The sequence below is a fragment of the Chrysochloris asiatica genome, unplaced genomic scaffold (assembly GCF_000296735.1).
Source record: "Chrysochloris asiatica unplaced genomic scaffold, ChrAsi1.0 scaffold00008, whole genome shotgun sequence".
Taxonomy (NCBI): domain Eukaryota; kingdom Metazoa; phylum Chordata; class Mammalia; order Afrosoricida; family Chrysochloridae; genus Chrysochloris; species Chrysochloris asiatica.
The window spans coordinates 15,760,628-15,783,405 of record NW_006408526.1 but is presented as its reverse complement, the minus strand read 5'-3'; the positions used below and the strand labels follow the sequence as shown (position 1 = coordinate 15,783,405).

Here is a 22,778-nt window from a genome sequence, read left to right as displayed (position 1 = left end):
GCCTGCAGATTAGTCCATCAGAACACACCTCTTGACTTTGGCAAGCAACAAGAGGTATGCTTTACAAACCTGACACTTTGTCGAATATTCCCAGAGAACATTTTTCCTTTAATGCATTTGGAAACTATAAATTTAACTCCTACTGAGAGTAAAAGTCATTGCTTTACTCAAGAAAAAAAGTCCACTCTTTAGAAGACTTTAACTCCTTTCACAACTGTGCTTTTTAATGACTGGGAAATTCCTGGTAGATGAAAATAAATGTCTTTTTGTACCAGCGATGTCATTGGGTCTTAACTGGCCCCATGCTTCTAGTTCCTGCTTTCTCTTCTATGTTTTGTGACTAGAGGTTATTGGAAGTATAATCCCTCTGTGGATATTTGCTGCTTTGGGGCATGTTGCCAAAGGGAAAGTTATCTTGGCTCAGAAACTATTAAACCCAGTGCAAGAGGCCCAGATCCCAGGGGTACTGAGCCAGTGACTGATAATGATTTGGCTTAGGTTGGTCATGCTTTGGGTTTTTAAACCACACATTTTATGTGCACTAGGATCACTGTGTCTGCTTCATTCTCATCAGATTTCTCACCTGCTTCTTGGTTCAAGAATAATTTTCTTTTTCTTTCCTAGGTGCACTGCCTTTACTGTGCTTTGAGTGCACACAACACTTTCTTTTAGCACTTGGAGACTGAGTCCTTCTGAAATTAACATTTGGGTTGGGTTTGCTAGGCCATATTGAAGAATATGTCTGAGGTCTTGGATTTGCTTGGTGAAAGGGTTTTGCTGAATGGCACTTACGGGTAGTGAATGACCTTGGTTTAAATTAAACCCTCTTTCTTCAGCTTTACAATAACCTTTTCTGCCAAGGAGGATGTTAAAAGCCTTGCAGAGTATTAGGTAGGAGATTGTTACATCGATCCTGGGTATTCTGGGTTCACAAGGAGGTGAACATTTGCGTACATAATCGACAAAGAATTAAGTAAACAAACCTCTTTTTGTTGCTGTTAAGTGCTGTCCTGTTGGTTCCAACTCATAGTGACCCTGTATAGTGTATCTGAGGAGCAGTTGGTGAGTTTGAACTGCCGACTTAGAAGTTCTAACTGACCGTGCAGCCCAGTGCCACACCAAGAGTCTTTGGTTTCTTTAAAATTATATATTTGAAAACAGACACTTTGTAGGGCTAAAGGTGGAAACTAAATCGATATTTATTAACTGCTTTTAGGTACCAGCACTATACTAAGCTCTTTTTTTTTCAGTGAGAAATTTATTTGTGTATATAAACCTATAAAATGCAATGATTTATAATCAATTAGTTTTATTGGGGAGATTTCTTGCTTTCCCAAAGATAATTTCTAAACAACTAAAATTAGTACTGCTACCAAAAAAAAAAAAAAATTCATATAAACCTCATAAACAAGTTTAAAAATGATTTACCTAAGGTGCTCAAAATTAAACTCCATATTGAAAACGAATGGGATTTTAAAATTCAGGTAAAATGATAAGACAGTTAGTGTTGTGTCTAATGAGGCACACTAAGGGCCAAGCCAAGTCTTCATGAGAGATTATTTTGCTCAACTGCTTTAATTGTGATAGGTGAGTTTGCTTTAGTGGTCCCTGGTCTTTCTGACAGATTCTATTTTTCCAGATGATCCTCAAACGAAGATTCAGTCTTGCATTCTGCTTTTCTCCTGGTCCTACTGCCCCCTTTCTTCTGTCTGTCTCTTTCTCTTACAACTCTATTCTCTACTTCTGATCCTGTCCAGATTGTGCTCTAACATTCTGAGTGGCACCAAGCCCTGGGAGGAGGGACCCAGAGACCAGCAACAGCGAGAGGGCCAGGGCGCTGGGGAGCAAGGTGCCCGGCATCCTTCCTAGCTGCAGACCGAACAGCAAATGCACTAAGCTCTTTTCACATGTTATTATTTTGGAAAGTGCATGACTCATCTAGGGTCATGTGTCTAATTAGTGATAGCCCATAGGATTATCAAGCTCCAATGCTGTCTCACATCTTGAAGGGTCTGTGTTAAAGTCATTATATTCACCCACACACCCCCAGTTCATACCTGTCTATACTTGACTAATGTTTTGACAACTTCTTTTCTGATCGATTGACTATATTATTTAAAATTTGTTCTCTTGCCATTGAGAATTCGGTTCTTTTTATTATATCTTGTTAATAAAGTCTATGTTCTGGGATCTTTGTGTCTCTTTCATGGCTCTTTGGACTGGAAACTCCAGTTCACACTCTGCTGCCTAAATAAGTCTAAAACCTATTTACATAAATTGTGAGCTGATATTAGGACATTCTAATGAGCTGTCATGGAGAGAAAAATACTGAATTCGGGTATAGCTATTTGACTTTTTGCCACAAACTCCATTTCTTCCCCCTCTTGTCCGTCCTTGCCATCCTTTTAGGAGGTCCCGGGCCCTTAAGTAGAAATGCCTTGGGGCATGTATGAAGTCAGGGTGAAGAAATGCTATGGGCCGGACCTAGGATCACCTGCTTCTTATCTGCTCTAGCTTCTGAATCGATCCCTTCAGGTAGGGAAGTTATAGGAAAAAAGAAAGACCATCTAGTTAAAAATATCTCTTAATATAAAGTTAATTATTTTAACTTTATTGCCATTTGCAAGATCATCCTTGAAAGTCTTGTTACAGTGAGAAAGAAAGTACTAGGATGTACCATTTCATTTCAATTAGTCATTACCCCATTAGGATTATACACACAAGAAAGGAAGAACCATCCCTTATGTTTCTTCAGTATGTGTACCCCTTTGCTTCCTCATCCCTACCCCAAGACCTAGGTTTATTGTAGACACCCAAGGAGTTTTCATTAAACTAAATAGCAGTATGAAACAATTGGAGGAAATATAGCTGGAAAATACTACCATATGTAAAATTGGGAAATTCTGGGTAATTTCTGAATGCTTCATATTAGTTCCTGTGGGGAAAGTATGTGGCAAGATACAAACTGGGTTAATGTTGTGAAGTGAAAATGCTTATGAGATAAATCAGAAACTATGTTTCTGCCTATGATGCTCAGAATGGGACTGGTACTGATTTGTCAATAATGTATTTTTTATTATCATTATTATTTTCTGTAGCCTCTGACGATACAGCAAACTCTCAAGAGGACATTGCAGTATTATGAACATCAAGTTATTGGGTAAGTAAAAAGGGATTTTGGTCATTATTGGGGGCAAATTAAAGGCAATTGCTCAAACACAATAGTTGAGCATTTAGTTTTCTGCTATCCAGGTCAATCTTGTTTCATTGTGACTATGTTCTCACACCATTACTTGGAATCAATTCAGCAGCAACTAGTCTGTTTGTTTATTTTTTAATTTTCTCATAGCGTATGGTGGAGGCTCATTATGGGTCCTTGGAATAATTTCCTATGTTTTATTTGTGTTTAATATTTGTTTTTAACATAAAACTCTATTTTGGTGGTTTTGATTTTGTTTCCCTTATGTTCCTACATTCCTATTTTAACACCTAGTCTCATAATATTGCCTTGTAATGTGATAGGTTTTAATGGTGCCAATTCAACCTGGAGATCAGAATTCTTCAGTGAAGTTTAAGCAAACTCATTGTAAACTTAACACAGTTTAATGAGAGGTATGTAGTTTAGCTATGGTCACACTCAACATATTTTTTTTTCTTTTTTCTTTCCCACCCCTATGTCTCAAAAGAAGCAACTGTGATATGGTGTAAAGTTAGTGGACTTTGAAGACAAAAGATAGGAACTCAAGGCCTCATCAGCAAATACAACTTTTAAATAAGTAACTTTATCTCTTTTATAAAAACATGATGATGATAATGAAATCAATGATCTATATTTCACGGGTAAATGAAATAATTTCAAAGAAAGAAGCTTGCAAACAAAAAAAAAACTATATGAATGGAAGGTATTATTTTGATTTAAATATGAAAGATGAAAATTTTCTATCACAGAAAGCAATGGGCAAACATAAGAGCTTAAGTTTGCTTTAAAAGTCTGTAAGTGGCGCAACAGTTAACACACTTGACTGCTAACCAAATGGTTGGAGCTTTGATTCCAGCTAGGAAGAAAGGCCTGGCAATATACCTCAGAAAAATCAGTCATGGAAAACTATGGAGCATGATTGAACTCTGACCCATATAGGGTTGCCATGAGTTGGAATGGACATAATCAACGACATAAATATACTTTTTCAAATTAAATACAGATTTTTAATTTACCTTGTTTATATTCTCTGTGTGCTACAGTGGTTTATTTTGTAAGATTTTAACAACTTTTGAGGAAGTCAATATTCAAACTCTGATATTTCTTGAAATGCCATTAGAAATCCTTTTAAGATATATGGCTAAGTATTGCTATGGGGATCATCAAGCATATATTTTTGGCTATTAGGGTGTAGTGTGATTTTTTTCACAAAGTAGAAAGGAAGAAAATTTAATGGAAAAATAATCTCACTACCTAGTACTTTAAGTGCTTGATAATTATTCTAATTGTCATTTCAAAGGGAATTACTTGGAAACTTTGTCATAGAAATCCTCAAGGGTGCAGTACTAGGAAAAACATAGTATTTAAACTCATAAGCTTTTAGTTTGAGGCCACTAGTGATTTTAAATGGTTTATCCAAATGGAGATAAAGAACGTAAGATTAACCTCTCCCATACATTTAAAAATAAAATTTAGTCACTCTCATTGGGTTTGCTGCTTTTAAATTACAGTGTTTGGATTAAATTTGCCATCATATATAAAACACTTCGAATAGTTTCTGTTTGCTTTTATGCATACTACATACCTGTTTGCTTTTATATTTATTGCTGTTATTGTTTTTAAAAACTGTATGCCAACAACCAGTTGTCAGGTGCTCTCAAGTCGGTTCTAACTCATAGTGACCCTGTGCACAAGAGAACAAAACACTGCCTAGTCCTGTGCCATCCTCACAATTATTCTTATGCTTGAGCCCATTGCTACTGCCAATGTACCAGTCCATCTCATTGGGGGGTCTTCCTTTTTTTTGCAGACCCTCAGCTCTCCCTAGCTTGACATTCTTCTCCAGGGACATTTCCTCTTGATAACATGTCAGAAGTATGAGATCAAATTTCACCATCCTGGCTTCTCTGGAACATTCTGGCTAGTTGTCAAATGAAAATAAATTTCTGGAATTATGAACGGTATCTCTGTTTCAAATGATCAAGGGTGAAATATTCTCATTTGTGAACTTAACTATGTCTTTAAGGCAAATCGGAGTGGAAATCTTATAAATGTGATCAAAATAGGTAACTGAGCTATATTACCATAATCAGCAGAAAATTATTCTTTCCCATTAGTAAAACGGGATTCTCTTTTTACCTAAATAGCCATATCGACTCCTTTCTGTACTTTATTTCTGTGGGCATAGCCTGTGGTGATTCTTTATTGTCTGAATAATCTTTTTCTAATTCTGTTGATTGTAGACACAGTATAGAGAAGGTAGGCAGGGACTGCTACTCCAACGTAAAGAGGCAGTGTTGAACCAGTTCCAAATAGACCTCTTAATGCATTTTTGCTTGACTCTTGGCTGGTTTCTGAGGCCACACAATACAGCTGCTCACTGTCATTTGTACTTGGGCTTATGAAGACAAAAAGAGCTAGTGGAAGCAACTGTGTTATGTTTTGCATTTCTTGACTTTGTTTCCCCCCCTTTTCCACTTTTCCCTCAGAGATAGCTTCTCTGGCCAACTCCCTCTTGCTTTTTGAACTCCATCTTTATACTTTCTCTTTCCAAAAATGGAAAGCATCTAACCATTAACACTCAACTAAAACATATTCACCTCCTGTGTGTTGTATCTCTTAAGAAAATACAATTTGAGGCATTTTATCTCTAGCTGCAGAAAATGAATATTTCTTAAAAGGATTTCAGGCAATTGAGAGTAAGAGTAAGGGTTGACAAGTATTGTTTTATATGCTTTTTTGGGAGGTGGCAGCAGGGAGGTGGACGTTTTTTCTTATCTCTGAAATTGGCCCTTGCCCAAGGCTTATCTTGAAGTATTTTGGCTTTGAGTTTGCCTTGGGTGGTGTTGTTAGCTGCTGTGGAGTTGGCCCTGGTTCCTTGTGACCCCATGCACTATGTCATCCCAATGATCTGATGGAATCAGACAGACCATCCTGATCCATAAAGTTTTCATTGGCTAATTTTCTGGAGTTGGTTGCCAGCCCTTTCTTCTCAGTCTGTCAGTCTAGTAGCTTTACTGGAACCTGTACAGCATCGTTGTTGCTAAGTTGTTGTTAAGTGCCTTCAAGTTGATTCCAACCCATAGTGACTTTGTATAGGGTTTCCAAGTAGCATCTGGTTAGCTTGAACCACCGACTTTGCAGTTCAAATGACTTTGCAGTCTGAGGCATTAGCTCACAGTGCCACATCAGGACTCCATAGCAACATGCAAATCATGTCAGTGAACTGACAGACAAGTGGTAGCTGAACATGAGGGACTTTGGCTGGGAATAGAACTTGGTTTACTGCATGTAAGGTGGAAATTTTATGACTGAACCACCACTACCTTGGGCAGGGATAATTAATCAGAATACATTTAAAAAAAGAATATAAACTAGCCATTATCTTTTTAATTTCTTAACTCAACTTCCAACTGTTGATCTTCCCGCCCTCCTTTTCCTCTTCTTTAAAACTTCTGACTTTGTAGCTGTTTGATTAACTAGAGCTCCAGAATTGTGTAGTTTTGCTCCTGATGTGTTCTTGTACTCATAGTCCATGTAGATCATATTTGGTGTAAATCATCTTTGGCTATTTTAGTCTCCAAATCGACATGAGTGCAGGGAGCAGCTGTTCAAAGGATCCGACATATAGAAGGATTGAGAGGGACTCTCTTGTTAGGGAGTAAAATATCCTCTCTGTGCCTCAGCAATTTTATCTTAACACATTTATTCTCTTCTTTCATTTATTCATTCATTCATTCATTTATTCATAGAGATGACTCAAGTTGGAAAAATGAGTGCTAAAATCATTTATTAATGCAATGTGATAAGTAGCTTCTTTCCATCTCTGTCACCATCATCTCTCGCTTAAAGATTCAAAACCATTTTTCTGGCTTCTACACTTACCTTCCACAGTCTCTTTTTAATAACAGACAAGTGATGAATAATTAGATCATGCTACTTTTTCATTTTTTATTTTACTTTAAACCAGTGATTTTTTCAAACATTAATTGGTTTGTATCAGATTCACACGAATGCTGGCCCCATCCTTAGTTTCTGTATCGTTAGGTCCCTCAAGTATTTGCACTATGCCTGAGCTCCCCAGTGAGGCTGATGCTGCTGGTGCTCTGATCACACTTTGAAACCTCTGCTTTAAACTATCTAGTGAATTACTATGGCAGAACAAAATATAAACTTTCTGTGTTACGGTCTCTGCCTAGCTCTGATTTTATTCTCTTCCGCCACCCCCACCATCCTATTTTGAGTCTACTTCAGCCATTCAGGTTTCCAGTTAGTTTCTCAACTATACCAAGCTTAGTTTTAGGACTAAGACTGTGCATGTCCTGTTTCATTGTCCTAGAATTCTGTTTCAGATGTTTCATGCTTTAAATTTTTTCTAGGTCTCTGATAAAATGTTCTCTCTTCAGAAAGATCTTCCCTGACCATCTAATCTAAAGTAGCTTTCGACACCACTCCATTCTCCAGCCCCAGTTACTGTGATATATCCTTTATTCTTTTCTTAATACTTACCATTAGCTGGAATTATCTTGTTTATTTTCTTATTTGTTTATCTCTATATTCCTATACCTGATAAAAATGGACTAACATATTTTTGAATTAAAAAATGGATCAATTTTGCCCTAGAGATATGTACACAGATTTTTAGGAGCATGCTAGGTAGAAGAGAAATTGCAAGATGGCGGTGTAAGGTAATAAATTGAAATAATCTCCAGGATGTTATAGTCTAAAATTGGTAATCCTAGAATCCATAATCATTTACTTTGTAGAATTTATGTGCTGATTTCTTTGCATCCCTCTCCATTTATGCTTCATGTTCTGTCACTGTGTGCCAGATGGACTTTGTGTTACATTTGACTACTATATGTTCTCTAGACACATATGCTCCTTTGACTAACTTCTTGTTCATGTAACGTGGTCCTCTTCTCACAATCTAAAAAGAGGAGTCACTGAGTGTGCATATTTATTTCAGTTACTGTTTAACACAAGCTTGTAGGGAATGGATTGGTTTTCCAACCAATGTGAAGTAGAAGGTACAATAAGAAGCAGAAGGGGTGAGTAGGAGATGAACTCTCAGGATAGAGGGTACTCTGTTTTATGATGACATATTTTCTAATTTCACTCTTGCTATTATTATCTTGTGCCTTTCCTCCTCTCTACAGGTCTGTGCTCTGTAGTTGTATAGTATAGAACAGTGGACTGAGAGAATGTGCTTTAGAAGGAGACTTACTAAAGTCTCATTCTGCTATATAATAACCTTGGGTAGGCTCCTTAGCCTTTCTGCGCCTCAGTTTTCTCATTTTTTTAAAATGGGAAGAATGATAGGGTTGACGTGAAGTTTAAATGAAATATTAATGATGTATTATGGTATAATTATACAAAGCAGCACAATACTTGATACCTAACTATTACCAATAGGAGCATTTTAGTTGAATCCAACTCTTGTATTTCAGTTCTATGGATTGTGTTTCCCTTTGCCCTCCTACTGTGCCCTTTCTCTGTCCTCCTTGGGCTTTTACACATTTGGAATCAGTTGCCAAATTCATGTTTCAGCTACAGAGAGTTCCTTTTGATTTTACAATTTTTCACCCAAATTTCTGCTAAAAATGGCTGGTCCAACTACTCATGTTTATACTACATGACTCTTACTGATCTACTGCTCACAGAAATGGATCTCTATGGTCATATAGACAAAGGAGTCCTGGTATGGTGCTGTGGGATAAAGCACTGGACTGCAAAGTTGGTTTCAAACACAAGGTCAGTGTCTGAAACTCACCAGCTGCTCCTCGGAAACTCTATACAGGGTTGCTATGAGTAGGAACTGATTCCACAGCACTTAACAACTACATACACAAGAGCGTGGTGGTTCCATAGAAGAAACTTTGGATTGCAAGCTATAAGGTTGATGGTTCAAGCCCACTAGCCTCTCAGCAGGAGAAAGATGAGGCTCTCTGCTCCCACAAAGTTTAAAAAAAAAGTTTTGGAAACCCTATAGAAAGTCACTATGAGTCAGAACTGGCAGTACTTCACAACAACAACAGCATAGACAAAGATGACTTTCAGAATAAACGTGGTTGCAATGGCTGTGTTTATTCTTAAAAATGTATAGACAAAGCAGAGATTTCTTTAAACTATCATTGGAAAGTACATGATAATCCTTCTGAGATGTATTGTTCGCCCTATTTTGAACTCTAAGGCAATTCCCAGATTATGAACCAGATCCGTTCCGAAGTGTTATCTTTAAGTCAAATTTGTAGGTAAGTCAGAACAGGTGCATACAGTCCTTATTTAACCTTATTTCAGTGCAAGAAAAAGGAGCCCTTTTGATGCAATGGGCTACATCGGCCTGCTAACTTCAAGATTGGTGTTTCAAACCCACTGGTTACTCTGTTGGAAAGATGATGCCCTCAGCTTGTAGAAAGGTTTAAAGTCTCTGAAACCCTAAGGGGCAATTCTGCTTTGTCCTATAGGATCTCTATGAGTCCATGACAGTATTTTTGTTTTTGTTTTAAGTGCAAGGACAGGCTTGAAGCCTTTTCCGTGAGTTAAAAGTTGTATGTGCAGCAAGTGAAGGTGATTGTAATGGGAAATTTGATGTGTGTTGGGGTTGGCTCACTTGTTTCAAAGTGAGGGCAAATTTATATAACATTAAGGGCAAATAGGAGTTGTCCTTAAGTCAGACATTTCTTACCTGGGAACTTAACTGCAGAAAGGAAGAGACATTCATAATCATACATTCATGTTCTACTTTTTGCCAAAAAAGCCTAATTGAGTTAATATCATGGATAGGATTGCTGTTATTCTCGTATTAGTCTGGGACACCATTTCATATGGTGGTGACTGTGCTGTGGAGTCGGTTCTGATTCATAGTGACCCTGTGTAGGGTTTCCGAGGCTGTAAATCTTTACAGGAGCAGAAAGCCTCTTCTTTCTCCTGAGGAGTAGCTAGTAGATTTGAACTTCTAACCTTGTTGTAAACAGCCCAGCTCGTAGTCCACTACATTACCACAGCTTCATCCATTTTCTATTGTTATTTTGTTATTGTTAAATGCTGTTGAGTTGGTTCTGACTCATGGTGACTCTGCATAGGGATACCAAGATCCAGCTGGTGAGTTTGAACCATTGACCTTGCAGTTCAAACTGACCTTGTGATAGTGCTTCTCCAACAGTGCCACACTAAAACTCCTCCATTTCCTGTGATTGTGGTTGTTGTTAAGTACCGTTGAGTAGGTTCAGATCCATAGTGACCCTGTATAGGGTTTCCAAGGCGTGGCTGGTAAGTTTGAACTGCCAACCTTGAGGTTCAAACTGACCTTGTGGTTGAGTGTTTCTCCTACAGTGCCACATCAGGACTCCCCTTTTTATTTTCTATGTTGTTGTTGTAGTTAAATGCTGTCTAGTTGGTTCCGACCCATAGCGACCCTGTACAGGGTTTCCGAGGGTGTAAATTTTTACGGGAGTAGAAAGCCTCATCTTTCTCCTGCGGAGCGGCTGGTAGTTTCGAACCGCTGACCTTAAGGTTTGCAGCCCGATTCGTAACCACTACGCTACCAGAGCTCCTTATTTCCTGTAGTCATCTGAAATTAAATCCTATTACTCCTATTATCAGAGTTCTTGTGTGGCACTGTGGGTTAATGTGATATACTTAAAGGTTGTTTGAACCACAAGGTTAGTGGTTCAAGCTCACCAGACGCTCCTCAGAAACCCTATATAAGGTCGCTATGAGTCAGAACTGACTCAATGGCACTCAACAGCAACAGCGCCTCTTCTCTCAGTGGGTACTATTTGTGTTTTATACAGCTAACCTGTTTTTCTTCTGTTTTTGACAACTGAAGAGGAATTATCATTAAGTGCCATTGAGGTGGTTCTGACTCATAATGACTCTATGTAGGGTTTCCAAGGAGCAGTTGGTGGGTTTGAACTGCTGACTTTGTTGTTTAAACTGACCTTGCAGTCCAGTACTTATCTTACAGTGCTACACAGCCAGAATAATTTCAATAGAAAATGAGAAGTGAAATTAATAGTAAGTAAATCCTTATATACTTCAATGATATTATGCTTTCAGGGACAGAACATGTGGCTATAAATTATTTCATTTAAAAAGAAATCTCACTTTTTAACATATTCACATAAACTAGATATCGATCTTAGTGAATAAAAACAAGATCTATTATTGATTGTTTACTATGTTTAAGGAAATATGCTGGCCACTTTACATCTATTATCATGTAGTTGTTACCATCTATTTATAGGATCATTGTATTAAACCCATTTTGCAGGTGAGGAAATTGATGCTGAAGAGAAAAATATTTTGTCCAAGTTCACCCTAATTAAAATGGCAGAGCTTGTTTTAACCTTGTGTTTGTCTATGGTTAGCATCTGTGTTCTTCACCCCACTTTTTACTCATCTCTTAAGTTCTGAAGAGAGAAGTCCCTAAGTTCTGAATAGGGAAATCCTTAAGTAGAAGATCCATGCTCAGCAGCTAACCAAAAATTTGGAGGTTTGAATCCTCCTGTAATGTTTCAGAAAAATAATGTCTGGTACTTTACTTCCCAAAAATCGGCCATGGAAAACACTATGGAGTAGAGTTCTACTCTGATACATATGATGTTGCCAAGAGTTGGAATCAACTCCACAGCAGGTTGTTTAAGTTCTAAAGGAGATACTTTGTCCTCTTGGCTGCTTTTTTTAGAACAGGAAGGATTTAGCCCCTATTGTTTTCAAAGTCCCAGTCAACCCTCAGTTATATAGGCTTTATGTGATTCAGTCCTCATAAGTACTCAAGGAGGGAGCTATTTTTTGAAGAAGGAAAGTTAGACCGAGCTAAGGTTACTTGTCCAGGGTGTCACAGACAGAAAATGGTAAACTCATGGTTCAGATTGTTTCCTGTAATCTTAAATGTTATGTTTGTTATCCATACCTTAGATTGTTCATGAGTTTAAGGTGTATTTACTTTCAACATGATTGAATGCCAATGGGTCTGCTAGTTTTTCTAGGCAGCTTCCTTTTAGAAACATTTACAGCAGGCATAACATATTCAAATAAAGATATGTTAGCTAACTGATAAATTCTTTGGTTCTCTTCATTTATTTTTTTCAAATATGATTTTCTTATTAATGATTGCCTTCAGTACCAGGTCCACATTGCTAATAGTGATGTTAATCATGGATTATACTAGAAATTATGACGTGACACATCTGTTATTTTAAAGTGGGATTATACTGAAAATTTAGACTATATGTGCTTGTGGGTATTTATGTGCGGACATTCACAGATGCTTTCAAAATTTATCCATGTGCTAATTTTTTTTTTTCTTAGTTACAGGGATGCCGAAAAGAATTTCCACAATATTTCTAACAGATGCTCCTATGCAGATCATTCTAACAAAGAGGAAATTGAAGATGTCTCAGGAATTCTTCAGTGTACTGCTAATATACTCGGTAAGTTGTTGTTGTTAAATATAGTAAATATATATCTGTATATACAGTGGAGAGAATGAATGAGGGATGGAGGAGGGCAAAGTAAAGGTGTAAATGTTTCACTTTATACTGAGAGAGGTTTGGAAAATATGACAAATTGAGATCAAGACCTTACCCTTGAGTTATTTAATTTTAATACTCCTGAAGATATTAAAGTGAAACTTACATGTGTGTCTTTTACTTGGTGGTTGAAAAACATCATAATAAAATTATGTAATATTCTGGGAAGAAAACAAAAACAAATTCCTATGTTAGTGTTATTATCCTTGTGTAATCCATATATTTTTTCTGACTCCTACCCTTAGTGGAAATTGTGGGATCTTCCACTCTTCTCAAAGTCCTGCATGGTTATGTCTGGGAAGCCTCGTAGGGGTTGGAGGGACAACCCACATATGCTCATAGTGGACTCTACAACTCTGAAACTCCCTTGTGTGACCATGTCAGGCAGGTCGTCTACTGAGGTCTCTGTGCCCCACTGGGGAATTTCTACCTTGAAGATACTAGTATTTATGGCAAGGCCAAAGGGGTACTTGCTATGAAGTGCCCTCAGTCATTCAACCCTCAAGTACCAAAATTGAGCTTTGTTACGTGAAGTTGGTGGAATGAGTGCTTCAATGTAGTATGTTAAAAGTATATACCAAAGCAGGAGTTTTTTTTTTTTTTTTTTTTTTTTTTTGGGGGGGGGGGTCCTGAAGTTTTACATGGATTGTTAGTGAGAAATACCTCTTGCAATAATTTCTGAAATTCTTTTATTTCCTTATGACTCAGTCTAAGTGGTCCGAGGAGAGGTAGAGGAGCAACAAATCTTTTAGTGATAGTCTCCATATGGAATTCAGAATCATATCTGCCTCAAAATCAAATGTTGGAAACTGGGGGCTTTTTGTTTGCCTGACATTATTTTTCTTTAGAGTAAGCATTTTTCCTGGAGATAATGGAGTCTCTTGTACAAACAGGCTCTAGGTGGCCTGTATGTAACAGATCTTGTTAAACAGTTCTGCTTGTCAGAGGGGGACCTAGTTTTGGGTCTTCATCTGTCCATTTACTATGCTTTTATCCTAGGTGACTTTTGCAAACATAAAATATTTAAATAATAACACTGGCCTTTTTGAAAAGAGGCATATTGATATAGATGGTTTGCCTATAATAGTATGCAAGACAGTTACAGTGATGGATAGTGAGGGGGAAGCCAAAAGATTCACTTACCTTGATCTTATTAGAACTATTTGTTGTTTTTGTGTAAAGTTGACTGTGACTCACAGTGACAGAGTAGAGCTGCCCCATTGAATTTCCAAGGCTGAAATCTTTACAGGAGCAAATTCCTATCAAAGTATGTTGTTGTTGTTGTTATGTGCCATGGAGTCCTTTCCAACTCATAGCGACCCTGTACAGGGTTTCCGAGGCTGTAAATCTGTACGGAAGCAGAAAGCCTCATCTTTCTCTCGCGGAATAGCTGGTAGTTTCAAACTGCTGACCGTGAGGTCATAGCCTGATTCGTAACCACTACACTACCAGAGCTCCTTTATCAAAGTATAATACTACACAAATAAAGCATATTCTTGGAGAAAATGAGGGATGAGATGAAAGGAAGAATGGAGTTGGGGCATCACCCAAGAGCTGTTTACAATTTTCTGATTCTGTATTTTCAAGGATTCTCCTTGAAAATCAGCTTCTCTTCATGTAGTTTCTAAGGGGTGGGGTGAGTTGATGTTCTCCCCATTAGGATAAATGTGTCAGAATCTTGGGAGTAATGATTAATATTTTGAAAAAGTTGCTCCTTACTGATACAGTTTTTAAGTATTTTCTTACCTCTCACATCTCTTTTCTTTGTATCCCCCACATTAAGACCTACTTAGGTAGGGGATGTACACTAAAACTTATTGCCACTGAGTCTATTCCAACTCACAGCAACCCCATAGGATATAGAATAGAATTGCTCCATAGGGTTTCGACGAATGTGAACTATACGGCAACAAACAGTCTCATCTTTCTCCCATGGCGCTGTTGCTGGGTATTTAACTTCCCACTTTACTTAACCCACTGAGCTACTAAACTTCTTAGAGAAGTAGGAGGTGTTCAAAGATAATGATAAGTGTGCACAATCCCTGTATGGAGAAACCCTGGGGCAGACAATTTGACATGGTAACCACCAGATGTCACTGTTGGTCAAGCACAGCTGGTTGTTGTGGTGCCATTGAGTTGGTTTTGACTGACAGCGGTCTTATACACTATAGAAGGAGACATTGCCTGTTGCTGAGCCATCCTTACAGTTGTTATGTTTGAGCCCACTGTTACTGACACTGTATCCATTCATCACATTAAGAGTCTTCCTTTTTTTCATTTGCCCTCCACTTTACCAATCATGATGTCCTTCTGAGAGACTGGTCCTTTCTGACAACATGCCCAAAGTCCAAGACATCAAAGTCTTGCCATCCTCACTTCTAAGGAGCATTCTGGCTGTACTTGCAAGACAGATTTTTTTGTTTTTCTGGTTGTCCATGGTACTTTCAGTATTCTTCTCCAACACCATAATTCAAATGTATCAATTACTCTGTGGTCTTCTTTAGTCACTTTCACATTTTTATGAGGTGATTGAAAATACCATGGCTTGAGTGAGGTATACCTTAGTCCTCAAATGGTATCTCTGCTCTTTATCAATTTAAAGAGATCTTTTGCAGCAGATTTGCCTAATACAAATACATCATTTGATTTCTTGACTGCTACTTCCATGAGCATTGATTGTGGATCCAAGCAAAATAAAGTCTTTTTTGACAACTTTAGGTTTTTTTCTCTGTTTATCATGATGCTATTTATCAGTTCATTTGTGAGGATTTTTGTTTTCTTTACATTGAGTTGAAGACTATATTCTTTGATTCTTATCAGTAAATATTTCAAGTCCTCTTTGTTTCCAACAAGCAAGATTGTTTCATCTGTATATCACAGGTTATTAATGAATCTCCCTCCAATCTTGATGATACATTCTTCTTCATATAGTCCAGCTTCTCAGATTGTTTGCTCAGCATACAGATTGAATAACGAAGGTGTACCCTGATGCATACCTTTCCTGATTCTGAACCATTCAGTTTCCCCTAGTTTTGTTCTAATGACTGCCACTTGATCTATGTACAGGTTCCTCATGAGCACAATTAAGTGCTCTGGAATATCTGTTCTTCACAATGCTATCTGTAGTTTGTTATGATCCATGTAATCAAATGCCTTTGCATAGTCAATAAAATACAAGTGAACTTTTCTGGTATTCTTTGCTTTCAGGCAAGACTCATTAAATGTCAGCAGTGATATCCCTCATTATACATCCTTTACTGAATCTAGCTTGAATTTCTAGCAGCTCCCTGTCAATGTAGTGCTGCAAGTAATCTTGAATTATCTTCTGCAATATTTTACTTGTATATAATATTAATGACATTGTTCGATTATTTCTACATTCTTCTGGGTTGCCTTTCGTTAGAATAGGCACAAATATGAATCTATTCCAATTGTTTGGTCAGGTAATTTAGATGCCCTTTGAAAGGTGCCATGACAAGTAGAGTAGGAAGTAAGTGAAAAGGGCAGCAGGCATATCCTATCCAATTGGTATTAAGGGAAGAGTGTTTTTAAACCCTGGTGTGGCACTATAAAGATAAGCACTGGTTGGCAGTTCAAACCCACCAGCTGCTCCTTAGAAACTCTATATACAAGGTCACTGTGAGTTAGAACTCAATGGCACTTAACAACATTAACAAGTTTTTTTTTTTAAGTGCATATGGCATGGTGCTTTGGGATAAAGAACTGGACTGAAAGGTTGGTTTGAAGTACAAGGTCAGCTGTTCAAACTCGCTGGCCACCCCTTGGAAACCCTATACAGGGTTACTATGATTCGGAACCAACTTGATGGCACTTAACTACAATATATCAGGGGAATTCATAGTTCATGGAAAAATACAATTCAGGATAATGGAAATTTTCTATGAATTTTTGAAGCACTCCTATATAGCATGCTTTGGATTTACATAAATATTAAGTTTTTCTAAAAGAGAGATATTAAAACCAGATTTTCTGTATGAATTAGTAAGTTGTTCTCAAGACGTAAAAACAGCATTTTTTTCTAAAATTTTAATTTCTACAGCATAAAACCAAATCCTTCTATCTGTTTACCAGATGCTGGCATGGATCTAGTATGGTAATGTGTTCAAATGATAGCTGGTCTTTTTTTGGTCTTTGTATAGCTCTTGAGACATAGACTCTCTGAGGACAAAGAGAGCAGCTTTACTGGTACTATTCATTGAGATATTTTTTTCAATAAGTAACTGAACTACAAATAATCTTGATTTGGTTATGTTTCATCTTTACAAAAATTATATTTAAATTCTCTTGTGCTATCACTTATAGGAATGCAAGCATTAATTACCTCACCAAACAGAAAAACACTATACAAAAAAAAAAAAAACCAAACAAAGCTTTTTCTTGGGGAAGGGTTTGTGGAGAAACAGAGTTTCAACCAGCTTCAAAGAAATTTTGATGTCTTAGAACCTTCTCTGTGGAGGCCAGAAGCCAATTTTCTAACTATATAATTTGTATTTATAGTTATTGTGCAGTAGAGTTAGAAAAGTAGTAGATTTGGATTGGGAAAAATATATTTCTCTCACCTTCTTAACCTGTGAAGGATTGTAGTATGTAGGGGCTATACAGTTGTTTGTTAACTCATTTGTATGTTTTTTATTCTTCACCTACTGGGAGAAAGATGAGGTTTTCTGCTTAGGCAAAGATTTAAAAGCCTTGGAAACACTATGAGTCAGAACTGATTTGATAGCAATTAGTAACAACCACCATCAAAAAAGATTTAAAATCATGGGTCAGAAAATATGATCAATTTTTTCCTTCTTCTAAAATGACTATCTCTATTGTGGGTTAGGGAGTCCTGGTGTGGTGCTGCAGGTTAATGTGCTCAACTGCAAAGTCAGTTTTTGAACCTCAAGGTCAGTGGTTCAAGCTCACCCGTCGCTCCTTGGAAACCCTATATAGGGTTGCAATGGGTCGGAACTGACTCAATGGCACTAAACAACAACTTTGTGGGTTAGAGTTTTGATGTTGTATTGTAGGATAAACACTGAACTGGTAACTGCAAAATAGGCAGTTCAAACCCACCAGCTGCTCTCAGAAACCCTATACTGAGTCGCTATGAGTCAGAATCAACTCAATGGTGCACAACATTGTGGGTCAACAGTTCCAGCTTACCAGCTGTTCTCTAGGATAAAGATGAAGCTGTTTTCTCCCACAAGGATTTACAGTCTTGGAAACCCTATATAAGGTCATTATGAGTTGGCATTGACACTTACTGTCAGTGGGTGGAATCCACTAAATATCAACTCCTCTAGATGGATTTGATAATTTATTGGATATTCTGATTTACATTTAAATTCTACAGTTTGTGTGAAATAACAAAGGGAACCTGAGGAGATTGGGAAAACAAGTTGTAGAGCTTCTTTTGGGCATTTGGCCACCTGCCATTTCCTTCGATTCCTTGAGAACATAAATTACTACAGAGTGATTTATGTCCTGGTGTGGCGCTGTGGGTTAATGCGCCAGACTGCAAAGCCATTTGAGCTGCAAGATCGGCAGTTCAAGTTCACCAGCTGCTCCTCAGAAACCCTCTACAGGGTCGCTATGGGTCGGAACTGACTCGACGGCACTTAACAACAACAAAAACAACAAATAAAGGTCTGGACCTCAAGGTCGGTTTGAACCACAGCCACTCCTTGAACCCTATACAGGGTCATTATGAGTTGGAACCAACTGAACTGCACTTAACAACTAGTAGCGAGAATGAGTTCTGGTGGTGTGCTATGGGATGAGCACTGTACAACTATCTACAAGGTTGGTGGCTGAATACCCTATGCAGGGTTGCTATATGTTGGTACTTAACAGCAACAACAGCTGTAATGAGAAAGCAGTATTTCCAGACATCAACATTTTTGTCATTTATTTCTTTTGTTGACTTGGAAACGAGTTGTTTCTATTTTCTGACTCATCATTTACAAATGAAGGATACTGAATACAGTCTACTCCTTGGCATCCAGCTCACCTCATTTTGGTGCTCTGGCAATTTCTGTGTTGATGCAGGGCAGTATTTAAGAGATTCTTAAGACTCTAGAAGTAAGGCTGAACAAAGAAAGATAGTTGTCATAAATGCCCTCCCTGCTGGAGGCTTTTAGTGCTAATTTACTGCTTTATTTGGTACATAATGTCTTTTGCATACCAAAATTATCTTCTAATCTTAGTTGTCTAAAAAATGTAAACCTTTCCTAGACATACTCTGTAAAGTCCATTTTTAGCTCCAATTAAGGAGCAAAAACATGTTTGTAATTTTATGAAGCATGGCGCTTAGTATTTTCTTGGAAATTATAATGGTTGAATGCTATGGTGAAGCATCTGTGTTAAAACTTTCAAGGGTCTATGCTATGTTTACTGTGAAATGTTGTCACCTTATGTAATTTAGCATATAACTTAGGTGTTGTTATGGGGAGGGACATATGGAATGTCTAGGGAGAGTTAAGGGAGAAGGATGATAAATTACAAGGCCCTCTTTGCCATAATACAATTTAAAATTTTAATACTATTTTAATACTATCAAGGAGGCTTGGGTGTTGGAAAACATCATAGAGATTCAAGAAGTACAAGATGGGGTAGATTGTGTAGCAAAAAGATTTTCCATAGGAGGGCAGAGATCAAACAGAAATGAGATATTTGGGTTTGCTGTTTTAATAAGCATTAGTTATTTGCTAATTATTGCACAAGATACAATTGTAGATTGCCTTTGCTAAATGGGTTTTCTTACAAAATAATCAGGAAAGACATGAACCGTGAAAGAACAGATTAATTAAGTTCGTTCTACTTGAAAAGTTTTCTGTCAGAATAGTTCTTAGCCTTCTTCAAGTGCCTGACACATTTAAAGTCAATCATAGCAGCTTCATCATGGGGTAGCTTACCTAAGAAGGTGCAGTGAGAATGATGGAAGAGGGGATCATGGGGGCATATTATTCACAATGTTTTAATGGTATCAGGAATTCTGACATACCAATAAACCCAAACCCTTCTATAAAGTTCCACAGATTCTATAATCTTTTGCTTGGATAGAACTTTGTTTTTGTTGCTTTTATTTTATTTTATTTTTTTTAAGTATTCATCTTTTGCTTACATATGAACTTACATGCATTTTTTTGTTTTATTGTGATTTGAAATGTGCATTTAGGAGCCTTTTACTTGGTAATTAAACTGAAGAATTAGTTAGTCTTACTTTGGTTTAAAAACTGAGAACCTTGGAAATTTTCTTGGAGTAAATCTCAATCATATAATTGTATAGTGAATTAGAATATATTTCACAGACTTAGCATCTTGGAGAACTAGTTGATGTAATAAACAGTTATCATTTTACTATGAGTTAATATTCATAGCAATAAATACATTCTGCCAATATTGTTCTTGTTATTGAAATTTGATAATTGATCCATTTTTCTCTTTTATTAAAAGTAAATACTATTTTGTCTTTTAATAGCATGAACTGATATTAAAGTTGTTGGAAGGAGAACTAATTGAATAACGATAATATATATAGTTTGGGGCAAAGAATAGAGCCAGACCCATTGACTTGAAAATCCAGTTCAGCTACTTACTAGCTGTACGAATTTGAGTGGATTATTTAACTTTTCTGGTATTTAAAGAAGCTACCTTACTAGCTTCCAAAGTGTCCTGATCACCTAGCTGAGGCAGTGTTTAGCAGGGTTCTCTATGGTAAAGTTGTTGCTGTTCCTAACCCTGTATAGGATTTCTGAGGAGCAACTGGTGAGTTTGAACAGCTGACCTTATGGTTTAAACTGACGTAGAGGTTGAGTGCTTATCCTGCAGCACTACACCAGGACCTATGATGTGGCACTGTGGGCTAATGCATCAGACTGCAAGCTTGTTTGAACTGCAGGATCTGTGGTTCAAGCTCACCAGCTGCTCCTTGGAAACCCTATACAGGGTTGCTATGGGTCGGAATTGACTTGACGGCATTTAACAACAACAATCTATATTTTTGGAGGAAGTGCCTATGTGTAGTCACGTTTAAGAAGTGGGACTTTATACTTCACCTTCTTGAGAACAGAGCACATAAATTATTCGTGTTCTTTTGTCTAAGTATTGTTCTCTTCTCTATTTCTTCATTCATTTATTTATATCAGTGGGAGTCATACAATATGGTACCTTTTCACAGTGGTTTAATTTCTTTAGCAGTGTGCACTTAAGTTTTATGCATGTCTTTGTGTGACTTGATAGTTCATTCATTTCTCTAATAGTATTCTCTGAATAGTATTTCATTGGATGGGTATGTTGGTTTATTCACCTATTGAAGGGCATCTTGGATGCTGCTGGGTTTTAGTAATTATAAATGAACCTACTCTAAATATTCACTTGTAGGATCTTATATAGAATAGACATGTTGTTGTTGTTATTTTAATTTAGTTTTTTTTTTATTGTGAATTGAGTGATAGTTTACATGGGAGAACATCGGTTTTACACTCATCCTATCGTATTTCGTTTCATTGCAATGATTACAATCCCCTCCATGCATCATTGTCGTATTTGTTTCTATTCCCTCTGTTTTTGTTTTTTTGTTTTGCATGAACACAAAAGCACTTAGGAATATATAATCATTTGAACAATCAAAGGGCACATTCTGCCAGTCTGCCTCCTGGCCGCCAGCACACAGCCTTTTTCTTTCCACGAGTCTGGAGTCCTCAGCTACGCCCTCTCTTCATGTCATTGTCTCTGCTGCCATCTTTGGTGTCATTGTTTCACTGGATAGGGTCCCACATTTTGCTCATGCTCTTCTCCCTTGATGGCCTTATGGTCCTCTGTTCCTGGACTGTAAGATTAACTACTCCCCTCTTTTTGTTAAAAACTTCTACCTTTACAGTTTTGACAATCATAACAAATTTTCACTATTGAATCATAAGAATCTTATCTCCATCTCCTTTCCCCTCACTAGACCCATCTAGACAAGATGAAAACTATTCAGTGGAGGTTCTACCTTCCTCCCGCACAGTCTAAAACTAAACTCCCTCTAGAAAATTTGTAAGCCAATCACTTCCTGCCTTTATTGGCCCCACCCCTCCCCCATTTTAGGTTGCCAATAGACATGAGTTTTTTATATTACTTGTGTAATACCTAGGAGTATGATTTGGGGATCACATGATAAGTTGCTGTTGTTGTTAAGGGCTGCTGAGTTGGTTTGACTTATAGCAACTCTGTATAGGGTTTCTGAGGAGTGGCTGGTGATCCTGAACCTCCAGCCTTGTGGTTCAAACCTATCTTGCAGTCCAGCGCATTAACTTGCACTGCTACACCAGGATTATATTTAAGTTGATAATAAAAAAAATGACTCAAGTGTCTTTCAAAGTGTATGGGTGTACCTTTGAAGTAATATAAGCAATGGGACTTGTAAACGTATTTGTTGAAAGAGGCCTTGAAATATAATACATCCACAAGTATCTTTGTTAAAATTCTTATGGTCCCTAACTTCAAGTTTTGGATTCCTTAGTGCTAAGAGCATCAGTTTCACTTTACTAAATTCCTGTTAACTTAGTTCATTCACATAAGCAGGCATTCAAGCTCCCTAGAAACTCTCCTATTGCTCTTTTCTTAAGCGATAGCTACACTTCTATTTAATATCTGCAAAATGGGAAAAAATAAAACAAAACATCTATCTCTGACTTACAGAGGAAGAAATGGAACCAAAGATAGGTCAGGCTGTTTGTGTGGTTTATGGGGAAAGCAGGGTTTAGGTTATGTTGTGATGTTAGTGTCTACAGTGTTGCTCAGTGACCCCTCAACTACTTCTATTACAAGAGCGTAATGACTATTTTTGCTGTTTTAAAATCTGAGTCAGAAAAAAATTATTCTTTCCTTACATTGTGAGAAAGATAAATTAGATAAATTTGGAGCCATAATCATTTCATATAACAACTCTTTTTTTTTTTTTGCTATCTTATGGAGCTAATTCATAGTGATGTACCACATTTACTTTTTCAAAGACTTTTTTTGGTTTTTAATCCTTTTAAAAAAAAAAAAAA

General features: G+C 37.3%; 1 protein-coding gene across 1 annotated transcript in view; it reads left to right on the top strand.

Moving 5' to 3' along the window:
- The window catches only part of GUCY1A2 (guanylate cyclase 1, soluble, alpha 2), a 385,551-nt gene that overhangs the window by 36,965 nt on the left and 325,808 nt on the right, over positions 1-22,778 (top strand). Inside the window, exons 2-3 of the mRNA XM_006833793.1 lie at positions 3,099-3,160; positions 12,515-12,636. Of these exons, the coding sequence (XP_006833856.1) occupies positions 3,099-3,160; positions 12,515-12,636 (184 nt within the window). The remainder of the gene's footprint in view (positions 1-3,098; positions 3,161-12,514; positions 12,637-22,778) is intronic.